Raw genomic sequence first — 13,842 nt, forward strand, 5'->3', positions numbered from 1 at the left:
CTTGAATGGCCTCTGAGACACAGAAATGCTATTGCCTCCATTTTCTCCACAAAAGCACCACCAGGCACACACTCCAACTTGCTCTCTCACTCATGAAAAGCGTGGAGCTTGGAGCACAGCTGGGATCTCAGTAGGCTGACACCCTTCACATAGCATCCTAATGAAGCTCGTTCTCTGCTCTCACATTCCTCCCTTGCAGAGTCCTCCCTACTCACAGGACTATTATTAGTAAATATGAATAAACCGCCTTCCAGCTCCCAAGTCTTCACAAAACCCCAAACAACACAACGGGCGGGAGTGTGAAGCAACACCCTTCTGTGTTTCAGGGCAGTGATTTAGTAAGGACATATAGAGATGTCAGTTACTAAAAGATGGGATTTTCCTTGCAGAGATCACAATAATTTTTGATAAAGATAAAATGGGGTTTTTCCCCTGTTATGTTTCTCTTGCTATGAAAGACAAAGAGAACCCACAGGTCTGAAAACAAAAGAGCCAAATTACTAAAGATCACTCACTTACGCAAAATATCATTATGACTGTTCATCAAAAGGTCACTGAAAAGCACAGTGATCACTGGTAAAGGACACAGGGAAGTTGTCCATGCATAGATTTAAAATTAACTCATTTGAAGTTATGCCACATAGCGAATTCACACAAATTCCTGTGAGGTTTACCTGCCCTATTCATAGAATCACAGAACGGTTTGGGCTGGAAGGGACCTTAAAGACCATCTAGTTCCAACCCCCCTGCCATGGGCAGGGACACCTTCCACTAGACCAGGTTGCTCAAAGCCTCATCCAGCCTGGCCTTGAACACTTCCAGGGATGGGGCATCCACAGCTTCTCTGGGCAACCTGTTCCAGTGCCTCACCACCCTCTCCGTGAAGAATTTCTTCCTGGTGTCCAATCTAAACCACCCCGCTTTCAATTTAAACCCGTTACCCCTGGTCCTGTCACTACAGACCCTTGTAAAAAGTCCCCCTCAGCTTCCTTGTAGCCCCTTCAGGTACTGGAAGGTGCAATAAGGTCTCCCCAGAGCCTTCTCTTCTCCAGGCTGAACAAGCCCAACTCTCTCAGCCTGTCCCCATAGCAGAGCTGCTCCAGCCCTCTGAGCATCTTCATGGCCTCCTCTGAACTCACTCCAACTGGTCGATATCCTTCCGATGTTGGGGGCCCCAGAGCTGGACACAGTACTCCAAGGGCAGGGCCTTGCACTTGGCCTTGTTGAACTTCATGAGGTTGGCAATGGCCCACCGATCCAGCCTGTCAAGGTCCCTCTGGATGGCATCTCCTCCCTCCTGTGTCTGTACCACACAGCTTGGTGACAAACTTGCTGAGGGTGCACTTGATCCCACACCATCCATGTCCCTAATGAAGATGTTAAGCAGTACCAGTTCCAACACCGACCCCTGAGGAACGCTGCTCTGCACTGGTCTCCACTCAGACATTGAGCCGTTGACCACAACCCTCTAAGTGCAACCATCAAGCCAGTTTCGTATCCACCGAGTAGGCCATCCGTCACATCCATGCCTCTCCAATTTAGAGCCAAGGATGTCATGTGGGACAGTGTCAAACGCTTTGTACAAATCCAGGTAGATGGACTTATTTCAACATGTCTTCCCTTCCTCCCAACTCACACGCCTCAAAATCTGAAGCAGAAAGTATCATGTTATGTATTTTCAAACTCTGGCTTTGGAGCCAGGCTTGCAAATGATGTTGCTGAATCTGGCCACTGTTGTTCATATGGATAAAACATTAGAGTGCTGGGAAGAGAAGGAAGGATGAGACAACAGCAGACACATTCACCCCTTATCAGCTGCACTGATAATTTTTAGCTTTGTTGATGACTTCAAGGCTTTCTCACTAGGAAAGTGCCAAAAAGCTTTTTTTCTCTCATGGCCAGCCATGGAGAAAACACATTTCCACTTCCCCTGCCCCATCCTGTAGCTCTGGCATGAAGAAAGGTATCCCTGTGGAATACTGAAAGGAGTCATCTAGGTGAAGAGAAAGACAAAATATACAAACTTAGACTTGTCGATTTGAGTGAGGCAGAGAGATGGTCCGAATCACCTCAGCTGGATTTAAAAAAAAAAAAAAGGCAATTTAGGAGGTAATAGAGAGGACTCACTCCTTTCCTGACTAAAACTGATCTGCCCTCGTGAGGACAGGTGGGGGCTGCCCCATGCTGGACACAGCCAGTTCCAGACCACTCCAGCAGACCCCCCAGGGTGAGGCTGGCAGCCAGCCATGGTCAGCCCACCACACCTGCCCAACTCACCCCGACTAGGAATCTGCCTGTTGGCCAGTTCTGGATGCTGGAAAAAGTCCATTTCAGCCCTGTAGGTTACCTGAAGAAGGAGATTTTTGTCCTATTTCTGATACCAATTTTGTGATTCTGTGCTTCTTTACGTTTCAGCACGGAGACCAGGTAGATAAGACTGGATCAACAGGCCGAGGCCAACTGTATGAGATTCAACAAGGCCAAGTGCTGGGTCCTGCACTTGGGTCACAACAACCCCCTGCAACGGGCTTGGGGACGAGTGGCTGGAAATCTGTCCAGCAGAAAAGGACCTGGGGGTGTTCGTCAACTGCCGGCTGAGTATGAGCCAGCAGTGTGCCCAGGTGGCCAAGAAGGCCAATTGGCATCCTCGCCTGCGTCAGGAACAGTGTGGCCAGCAGGAGTAGGGCAGTGACTGTCCCCCTGTACTGGGCACTGTTGAAGCTGCACCTCAAATATTGTGCTCAGTTTTGGGCCCCTCACTACAGGAAAGACATTGAGGTGCTGGAGCATGTCCAGAGAAGGGCAACGGAGCTGGGGAAGGGTCTGGAGCACAAGTCTTGTGAGGAGCGACTGAAGGAACTGGGATTGTTTAGCCTGGAGGAGAGGAGGCTCAGGGGAGACCTTATCACTCTCTACAGGGGAGACCTTATTGCTCTACCTACCTGAAAGGAGGTGGGGGTTGGTCTCTTCTCCCAAGTAACAAGTGATAGGACATGAGAAAGTAGCCTCAAGTTGCAGCAGAGGAGGATTAGATTGGGTATTAGGAAAAATTTCTTCACTGAAAGGGTTGTCAGGCATTGTAACAGGCTGCCCAGGGAAGTGGTGGAGTCACCATCCCTGGAGGGATTTAAAAGATAAACTGATAACTTCTTTTATGTGCCTAATTAATAGTTAATAATTTCTAAAGTCCAAATAATGGCACTTCTGGGGAAGCAAAGCCCAGAAACACCTCTGTACAAACCCAAAGGATGCTGACCTGGCACTAAACACAACCACCCACTCATTTTAAGCTACTTAATAAGCCTTAGAGCTTGTTTTCTTCAGATTTCTGTATGGTCATAAACATTTTCTGAACCCATAAGTCTCAATCCTTGTAAGAAGTTCTCAGTGGATATGTCTGTTGGGCGTGTTTCATCTGACCGCTTTTCACCAAGACTACTCAGTCACAGCTTAAATACAAGTGTGTGACTTGTCCTGTTGATGACTCACAGACTCAACTCAATGGGACCATTTGCATGCTTAAGCCTAAAACAGATTATGTGCTTTGCTAATTCAGGTCTCAAAAAGGAAGCTTCCTCTGTACAAAAGGGAATGTAGAGACTGAATAGTAGAAGAAAACAAAAATAAAAAAGCTTTGGGTGTTTTGTGACTGCCAGATGGATTTAGAAAATGAATAAACAAATTCCATGTTACTGTACAATGGCAGAAAGGACCTCAATAGAGATAGAGGAAATAGCCTGTCTTACTGTAGAGACAGGAAAAGCAAGATCCTCAGGCCAGACAGTTTTACCTAGGTAAACAACCTGGAGGGTGTATCTCCAAGGATTTCTTCATTTTTAGTCTGCCATAATTTTGCATAAGACCTGAATCTACATTATTTCATTAAACAGTTTAGATTTCTATGAGCAAGACACTTTCACCCTTTATCCAATTAGAAAAGATAGCGTTTCTGTGTAGTTATTCTCAAGGTTTGAGAAAATCAGCACACTGATGCCTTTCCTGATGAAGTCAGCAAAAATCCCATTAGCAGAGGAGGTGAGGAGTACTGGGGAACTGGTTTATGATGTATTCTTTTTAATGTTAAACTTTGAGAAATCCACTGTGTATAGGCAAATTCCAGATGGCCACTAAAAGAAAAAACCCAAAAGACTGCTTTCCTGCTTCAGTACCGAAGTGGAAAGGAAACTTAACTGCAGAACCTGTGCTATGTGGCTAGTGAGACAAAAGAAGTCTATGTTAACCAACCTGGGTGCAGCAAAAAAATAAACAGGTAATAGGATGCCCTCCTTATTTTAGCTTAATTTTTTACAAAGGATAAAGGAAATAATAATTCCTACCACAAGGAGCCTCTTCATTCCCATTCTGTCATTTCCTTTTATATGTCTCTTTTATTGGCCTGCATTTCATGACAATCATTACCACAGCACACAAGCTCCTGCCTACATACTACTGGTGACATGCAATCTTAGGAAGATTTAGTGCTACATAAAAAACACAAGGCCATAGCACTAGAAGAGTGTAAGCATCTCGATGAGCTTACCAGTTCTTGCGTAGACTGTGTACTTTACAGAGGCAATTATATTTCCATTTTCTTGAGTTTCACACTGGAATGTAACCGAATGGGTATCTCTGCAACCTTCCATAATAGCTGAATCTTTGGGAAGAATGTGTGCTGTCTAGCCACATGTAAAATAAAATAAAATAAAAGGGTTGTATTTTTTTCAATAGATCTGCAAAGACGAGTTGAATTGTGTCAGACACACAGAAGAGTGCTTGTTCTACTCCAACACCTGTCAGGACCTCTTGGCCCCTGGAAAAAGTTCTCCCATCTCATCAGCAACTCCTACTTGAACACGTGGGAAGGGCAATGTGGTTGTGACTTGCTCACATGTATTCCCTCACCAGCCACTATGCCCAATTTTTCTGAAATAACAGTAAACATTACTCTCTAAAATTACTGTGTCCCTCATATAAACAGGAAATTAAAGCTGCATAAAGGAGCAAAGCCATGCAAGTCTCTGTATTACCAACTCGCCAGTGAGAAATTGGGACTTATTTGCATTATGCTAGCAAATGAAATAATCTGCCCAGAAGCCTGTACAATTCAGATGGAGCATGTGGTAAAAACATGCAGTGCGCAATTTTTCTGCACAAAGTGGGGTTCCATTACTCACCTTGTTTGGAATTAACATCTTCCAAACATATTTAAATCGATTTTCAGGAGGTATGTAAATACAAGGCATCTTCACACAGGCAAGGCCCTCAGAAATCGGTATTCCCCCATAGGAAGAATTTTTAATAGGTATGTCATCAACTACATGAAACATCTCTGTATAGATCATAAAGTTCATAGTTCTTCAAGCCGCAGAATGTTACTTGGAAATTGTGCTTTCGCTTTAAATTACTTCAAGTACTTTCTGCTTGTTCTAATGTCTGGAACGAAGCACACAGCAGAAAAACAGTGTTTTACAGGCTCTTGAAATCCAGGGCACATCAGTGCAAAAATGAGATCTGAAACATTACTGGATTGCTTAACAGGGTGATTGGAGGGTGGAATGTAATCACTTCATTCCACTTCCACCACACTCACAGAGAACAAGAACATTTGAATCAACTCATTTGTTCTAGATTACTGTATCACGGTGTTCCACTTACATCCACAGTCTACTGGCCCCTGGCATTCCTCCACATGGACAATACATTTCGCTTCAGTCCCAGGGCATCAACTGGTTAACAGAACTTCCCGAATGCCAATCCCTTTGGGGGAAAAAATAAAAAAGTATTTCACTCTGCATTTCTGCTTTTTTTTAATCTGTTTTTGCTTTCTCTCTTTCTTTATCCTGGATGTTGATGTGATGTGTCTACACAATACCAGGCAAAACAAATCTTCTCAGAGTGCCTGCTAAAGCTATCCCACGTTGGTATCTAAGATTTCAAGACACGTACTTCTGTCGGACTCCGCACTGTAGGGAGCCAGATTCTTAGAATCATCATGTGTCAGAAAGAGAATTCCAAAATGAATTGGAAACTTTTCTTACAGAAAAATAATTTGAAATTAAACCAGTGTATGTTCTGCAAAACAGTTAATTCACTTTAAATACAAAAGCATTTAGGCTCCTGGCCTTCAAATGCTCAAATCAGATGGCACAGAGAATCTTGTACAGACTGCCAACTCAGTCTGCCTCCAGTCTTGTGACTGAGTGTCTCCAACTCCCACCAGGGTCAACAGAAACTGAAGGCGCTAAAAACCTGCTGGCACTGGGACTGCGTAGTCTTAAGTTACTTAAGAGTGACCAACAGTGAGTGATACGAGACCAACACTAACAGCCACAGCCCCTAAAACGAAGCCCCTCGAGCACAAAGGTAGTACAGGGCTTCTCATGAGAAACAGGTGAAATCAAGTGTTGGCCACCAGGACCCCACCTGCAACACGGAAGGTCCTACTGAAGACAAAGAACAGGAGATAACCTATCACAAATGTGTCAAGTTAACGAAAATTTCTACAATATTCACGGACACAAACAAAAAAAATGTTCACTGTCACTGTCAGGATTTCAATGGGAACATCCTCATTTTAACAATTATGAACACATTCAAAACAAGTGCTACAATTGTTTTTGCCAAACAGCGTGTACACAGTTCATTGGAATGACATAGCTTGTGGGGGAGGCAGGAATAATATGTTTAGGCCCAGTAAACACTGAAGGTTTTGCCATTTTTCTAGAAGCATTTTGTTTACTAATAGTCATGGAAAGAGGAGAGTTAACACACCACAACCCCACCACCCGCCCCACCTCCCTTGCAGTATAATAATAAATAGGAAATTGGTTTGAATATTGCATTTATGATGCATCTGCCTTTCTTCAGTGTGTATTATATAAACCAATGGATTTCAGAATGTTTAAGAGATGTCATGTAGCTCGTGAAACAGTACTTCAAGTGACGGAGGGAGACAACACCACTTACAGAAAACGACACAAAACAAGGATCGTTCTCCGCTCCAGAGAATGTCTCATCTCGTGGATGCAGAGACAGAGGTGTAAATGGCAGTGAACTGACACTTTTATTAAAGGCATTCCTCTTTCTTCAGTGCCATGTAGGGGTTTTTAGCTAACAAAAAAAGATAGGAAACCTATGAAGAGCCAGAAGCCTGGCTTGATAAAATCTGGGTAGTGGGCTAGCTCTAGTCACCTTCATCGGGAAAAATGTCACCATGACTGAAATTTGGGAGGTATCTCATGCTTAAAAGGCTGATGAAAAAAAGCTTTTATTTGCATCTGCAAGTTTTTTCGGTACTCCTCTGCCTCTTCCTTTTGGACAGCTTTTTCTTTCATTCCCATGTTTCCATTTCCCACCTCTTCTTACTAGCTGCCAGTGCTGATGAAATTAATCTACTGAGGTGTTCTAACAAATTAAGTCTTAACTTTAACAAGTCATACAAGTTAACCTAACAGAAAGCTGGCCACAGTGCAGTAAAAATAAATTACCCAAATGAAATTCACCCTAGAGAAATGTGAATTAATAGATTGGTGGAAAGAGCAGGGTGAAGAGGGATGATCTACAAAGAACTGAATACTTAACAACATAAAATCAGAAGTTAAGAGAGAAATTCATAGGGAAGAGTGGCCAAAACAATTAGATCACAAAAAGACTAAGGCATATTTGAGGAAGGTATGACAAGACATCATTAATATAAGCTTTAATTATGCTTCAATGCCTCTGAAGGCCTGGACTATGACTAGAGGAGCAATGGATCTAAGCCACAGCACTACTGGGAAAAATAAAGAAAATTGAGTCAGTTGAGAAAGCAAGAAATATAAAGGGCTAGATAGATTAATCTAGGGAATAAGAAGGAATATGAAGGAGACAAAGAGTGTACAAATTTGCTGGAAGAACCAAGAAGCCACTTTTCAGCCTTTCAACAGAAAAAACCTTCCATGCATTGAACAGCCTAGACTAGAAAGAAGGCTACAAACATGATCTGAAGTCCAGAGATGATGCTTTTTTCTTTTTTTGTTAGAACTTCTCTTTTCTGATTCTTCAGTAAGACTACATAATTTTCAGTATTAAAGGAGTTAAACAATTTGCATGGGGTCTGGCTGGGATGGAATTAACTTTCCCCGTAGCAGTCCTCATAGTCCTGTACTTCATATTTGTAGCTGGAATGGTGTTGATAACACACCCATGTTTTGGCTACTGCTGAGCAGAGCTCCCACAGCATCAAGGCTGTCTTTTCACACACCCCAAAGGCCAGAAGGCTGGGGGTTGGCAAGAGGCTGGAAGGGGACACAGCTGGGACAGCTGACCCAAGCTGACCAAAGGGATATTCCATACCATATGGTGTCACACTCAGCAATAGAAGCTAAGAGAAAGGAGGGGGGTGGAGGGAGCATTTGTTATCAAGGCATTTGTCTTCTGGAGCACCCACTATGCATACTGGTGCCCTGCTTCCCAGGAAGTGGCTGGACATCACCTGCTGCTGGGAAGTAAAGAATAAATTTTTTGGTTGTTTTCTCTGCTTCTGCATGTGGCCTTTTCTTTATTAAACTGCCTTTATCTTGACCCATGAGTTTTGCATCTTACTTTCTGCCCCTGTCCTGTGGACAAGAGAAGGGATAGAGTGGCTTGGTAGGCACCTGGCAGTCAGCCAAGGTCAACGCACCACAAAATTCTGAGGTACCAAAGTTAAAACTGAGACGTTTATTGAAATTCCCTTACAATAAAGAACATAAAGACTAAGGAAGTGACTGTGTACTTGGCACTGGTGAGACCGCACCTCAAATACTGTGTTCAGTTTTGGAAAGCTGTGTTCACTACAAGAAAGAAAATGAGGTGCTGGAGCATGCCCAGAGAAGAGCAATGGAGCTGGGGAAGGGTCTGGACCACAAGTCCTGTGAGGAGCAGCTGCGGGACCTGGGGTTGGGAGCAGCTGAGGGAACTGGGGTTGTTTAGCCTGGAGGAGAGGAGGCTCAGGAGAGACCTGATTGCTCCCTACAACTACCTGACAGGGGATTGCAGAGAGCTGGGGGTTGGTCTCTTCTCCCAGGTGACAAGCGATAGGACAAGAGGAAACGGCCTCGGGTTGTTCCAGGAGATGTTTAGGCTAGATATTAGGAAAAATTTCTTCAGTGAAATGGTTGTCTTGCATTGGAATGGGCTGCCCAGGGAAGTGGTTCAGACCCCATCCCTGGAGGTATTTAAGAGATGTGTGGACAAGGTGCTGAGGGACATGGCTTAGTGGTGGTATTAGCAGTGTTGGGTTAACAGTTGGACTAGATCATCTTAAAGGTCTTTTCAACCTAAACCATTCTGTGATCTGAGACATCTACTAAGGGATGGGACTTAAGGAGCCATTTCGTAGTATCCAAAAGATATGTACATCAGAGCAAGTGAGGTTATTAAGAGTATAGGGATAAATATATGGCATCAGTATACAGAACATATAAGCAGATTTGAAATTATGAAGTTAAGAAAGAGAAATATTAAAGTATGTAGGAGCAAAAATATCTCCTAAAACCATAATGTCCTAAGACTGGAAATAGGAGGGAATCAAGGAAGTTCCACCATTGGAAATAGGAAAAATTGACTAGAAAAAATGGAAAGACATATCCTAGACAACATCAGGTTGATGGGAGCAAAAACTCGTCTCTTTTTTCCTGTGGTCTTACAAGAAGTTGAGTTTGTTCAGAAAAAAAAATTAATAGCATTTATGATTCAAGACTGCTTCCTTAGCAATATAATTACCAACTCACAGCAGCTTCTATCACCACCCTAAATGCAGAGGTGTCTTCTTAAGGCTCATCTCATTTTCCCCTCTCTCCCTTCCTACTCCAGAATGATACCTCTCCTCTTCAGTGCACAATTTATAAATTGTATAAATGTGGAATACAGAGCAGGCTACTGCAGGCAAGGGATTTTTTGGCAATATTGTATGTGGGAAGACATCTGTGAGAAGCATCAGAAGATCTTTCATCTTCTGAACATCTCACAGATGTTCACAAATAGCGAAAATTGTTACTTTGTGGAAGGCAGCTCATGTGCCAATAAACGTAGGGAACTGGTTTAAAATAGGAGCTTGCAGGCTGTGAAATTAATAAAACAACAGATCTGACCTAAACTCCTAATGACAATCAGCCTGATTGTTTTCGTTAATTATAGTTATTGGCAATTGAAATCAATGAGAGGTGAATGAGGGCAAGCAAATTACAACTGCTAAAGTGCTACAGTTAGCACTTTTTTTTTCCCAAAAAACAAATGACAATATGTTTTATTCATCTGCTTTGCTACTTACCACATGTAACTGTGCATGCTCCAAATTCTACTTCCGTGGACGCACTGGCATTCAGACCTGAACACAAAGTCTAAAGTCATATCACTGATACAATGACACGATGGAAATGCCCAATTATCAGGAAACTCACCACTTGAAACCTTAACTACTTTTTAGCTGCAATGTGAAATTTGCCGACGCTTTTGCTTTCGCTAACTAGACCAGAAAAACAAGACATTTATGAAAAATATATCATAAAATCCAGTGTGAATAGCATTCATGTTAAAACCTTAAGATGATTCTTTAAAAGCAAAAAAATGCAATTTTCTTATAAACCAGCCTATGATGTTAAATTAGCCTACTGAATGCTCTGGGAAGTGCGGTGTCTAGGTTCTATGCAAATGATAGGTCTTCCCTGAAAAGAGTTAAGAAAATTCTTCATTAAACAATATTCAGTTAACTCATTTCCTTGTTCTTTCTGGCTAACGTACGCCTTCCCACATGGTTTTTTCCCCATTACACTTCAAGGTCAGGTTTAGACAGCCAGCACAAAGATGAGTCAACCAGGTACAGTATTTTAATTAGGTACTGGGGGTTTAATCACTGTGATTGGGTTCCTTCCATTTTTTAATGGTACTTTGAGGTTACAGAATGGGTTTCACAGAATGTACGAAAGCAAAAGGTTCTCATCTCCATCTGGGATTCAAATCTGGATTATATATTTTATTCCTAATAGCATGCGATTTGAATGTTTGTTTAGAAGGATACTGAGGTCCAGTTACTGGAACTAACTCAGTGAAGCTCCCTTGGAAATTATTCATTAAATAAACAATAGGTCTTTTCAATTCTTCCAAATGCAAAGAGAAAGTCACTATGACTGTTTTTACAAGTCTCCACTGCCAGTCCCACCTACTCAGATTAGGTTTTTTCTGATAACAAATACTTACCAATGTAAAGTTTGCTCTCACTGTCTCTCAGTTTTTTATATTCAAGATTTATGTTTACAAAATGTTACTTCTGTGCAGCAATGCAAGTTTATATATCACTTCTTGCTACTAAATCTCTGAGTAACATTTACATTTTTCACACACTATCCAAAACTTTAAATTTCTCAGGTTGAAAGGAACAGATCCATTTCTCTTGCAGTCAGTGATATACAAATACAAAACCTTTATCCCTCCATTGTAAAGGATTTACACTACAGCAGCACGGTGAATTCTCCACAATGATACACTGATGCTGAACTCTCTTTTTTCCCAACATTATAAATGAGCTATCAAAATTTTATTCTTCTGTTATCTCTAACTGTCTCTATGGTTTTGACATTTACTTCAGCATATAAGCTGCGCTCGTCAGAACAGTCTTGTAGCGTATGCACCACAATCCTTAAACAATAACTTAACTATCCAGCTCAATGATAAAAAATCCAACCTTAGCCAAAACATAAGGGAAAAAATGATAAGGCTAAAATCCTGAGAAAACAGACACAACCTTTAAAACAGCTACTGTATCCTCAAACTCTATCTTTAATGAGCCTTAAAAAATAACATCTTTATAAGATGGTCCCCACCATGGACATCCTATTGTGTTTCCCTTAGCTTCTTTTAAATTAATGGGGCAGTCATTCAACTGTCTTGTCTAACGACAACTACCACAGCACAGTGGAGAGGAGGAGAACTTAAGGATCCTGTCTACAGTCTAAACACAGTCCTGTTTAAAAATACCTAATTTCAACTAGGTACAACGTGAGTTGCCCTTGTTCGCTCATACAGAATAAATGTAAACATGGAGAAATGAAGGGGAGGGAGGGCTAGGACAGCTTCAGATGATGTACATTCTCAACTCAGTAGATTTCTGACAATTCGTTATGAGCTTACAGTAAGCCCTAAACCTCTACCCTGAAAGTAAGCATTCCTGTAATTCAATTTTGAGGTGACAAGCTGAGTGTAGCCACAGCAGGGTGTCATCATATCTGAAAGGAGAAGCCGCCACTTCCCATGCAGACACAAATTCAAAAAAAAAAAAAAAAAAAAAAAAAAGCTTTAGAAACAGGAAGAGACACAAAATTTCAGATATTCCTAGCAGAAGGTTGAGGGACTTTGCTAACCGGCAAAAGCAAACTTCTCATAATCATAGGCGAAGAGATCAACCATGGTAGCCTTTCAGGATGCTTCTGCCTTTAGGGGCATCGCAAAGTGCAACATGGCTCTTGTGTCAGAGATTCATAATGATGAAATGACTAGAGCTCTAAAAAAAACCAGGATGAAGTACTCCAAATAAGCCTTTAAACACATCTAAACATTAAAAGCTGATTGGTTCTAAATTAACAAGTTAATCAGGAGTTGCCAATTCTGCTTTCTGATTTAATGAAATTTAAAAAAAAAAAAAAGAAGCAACAAAAAGAAACTTTAAGGGAAACGGGATCAGATCCATCGATAACCCTCTGGATAACACAACACTTCTTATGTGAATGTTATGAACCTTCCATGCCGCTGTCGCAATACACAGCTTTGAATGGCTTCCTTTACTTGCATTTCCTCCATATATTAGAAATGAACCAAAACGTTAAGAAAGCTTCCGGTAAGAAAACTACAGGTCTCTCTGCTGTATGTAAGATGGCTGATTCCAGTTGCATCGGGTTCAGATAAAAATATAGTGTCAGCCCTATGCAAAAAGAATTATGTATATAGCTGCCATTAGCATTAATAGGAGTTATATATGTAAATCCCACACATGCTGAGATAAGAATGTGCTAGGGAACTGCATTTACATTCCTGTCAGGGGGCTGCAATTAGTACCAGCACAGCAAAGGCAGTCTGTATTCCTCTCTTCATTTGGAAGCCTTGTAAAACCTACGTAGAACAGAAATTTTTGCCATTATACACCATTTTAATTACAAGCCACATCACAGCATACGTGCAGAATATTTCGATAAACACTTGAAAAGCCCACAGAAGTCCTACTAAAAATGTCAACGGGGAGCACACGGAGTCGTGGTTGGGCACCATGGAGGAACTCACGGAGTTGGGCATCCGTCTCGCCAAGTATCGTGGCTTAGGGGGTCCTGAGGGCCAGAGTGCAGCGGGGAGGGGATGCACCACTGCTCCATCCCCAAGCTGACTCGAGAGGGGCAGCTAAGGGCATGCTAAGCTTTCCCTGGACGGAAATCTTTCCATGGGCAGTTGGCTTTGCACTTGACAACACACGGGCTGCATGAACCTGTGCAGCTGGATGCTCGACGGCAGACGGAGGGTGGGGGTTTGCACATCTCCGACTCTCCCGCAGCCCACACTTAGGGCTACGAGAGAGATGAGCGGATCTGGAGCTTCCCCTGTCTCCCCAGCCTCCCCTCTTCAGGGGGGGCCCTGAGATGCTGCACGACTTAATAAAGCACTGTATACGCCCTGACACCTTCCCACCGCCTGCATGACAGCGGGGAGAGAGCGGTACAGCCTGGCGGGGATGAGGCTTTGCTCGGAAAGGACGACTCTGGGCAAGCTCCACCAGCATCTGCTCCGCGGCGCACCCCCGGCCTCCAGAGAGGGAAGCCGGGCAGGCAGGGGGCAAGGGAG

At 42.7% G+C, this 13,842-nt stretch overlaps 1 protein-coding gene across 1 annotated transcript in view; it reads right to left on the reverse strand.

The window, feature by feature from the left end:
* SPACA1 (sperm acrosome associated 1) overlaps positions 1 to 12,423 on the reverse strand; it is a 16,708-nt gene extending 4,285 nt beyond the window's left edge. Inside the window, 5 exon segments of the mRNA XM_010156632.1 lie at positions 4,541 to 4,676; positions 5,175 to 5,281; positions 5,656 to 5,757; positions 10,292 to 10,348; positions 12,378 to 12,423. Coding sequence (XP_010154934.1) covers positions 4,541 to 4,676; positions 5,175 to 5,281; positions 5,656 to 5,757; positions 10,292 to 10,348; positions 12,378 to 12,423 — 448 coding nt within the window.
* Positions 12,424 to 13,842: the final 1,419 nt, after the last annotated feature.

The sequence above is a fragment of the Eurypyga helias genome, unplaced genomic scaffold (assembly GCF_000690775.1).
Source record: "Eurypyga helias isolate BGI_N326 unplaced genomic scaffold, ASM69077v1 scaffold5860, whole genome shotgun sequence".
NCBI lineage: Eukaryota > Metazoa > Chordata > Aves > Eurypygiformes > Eurypygidae > Eurypyga > Eurypyga helias.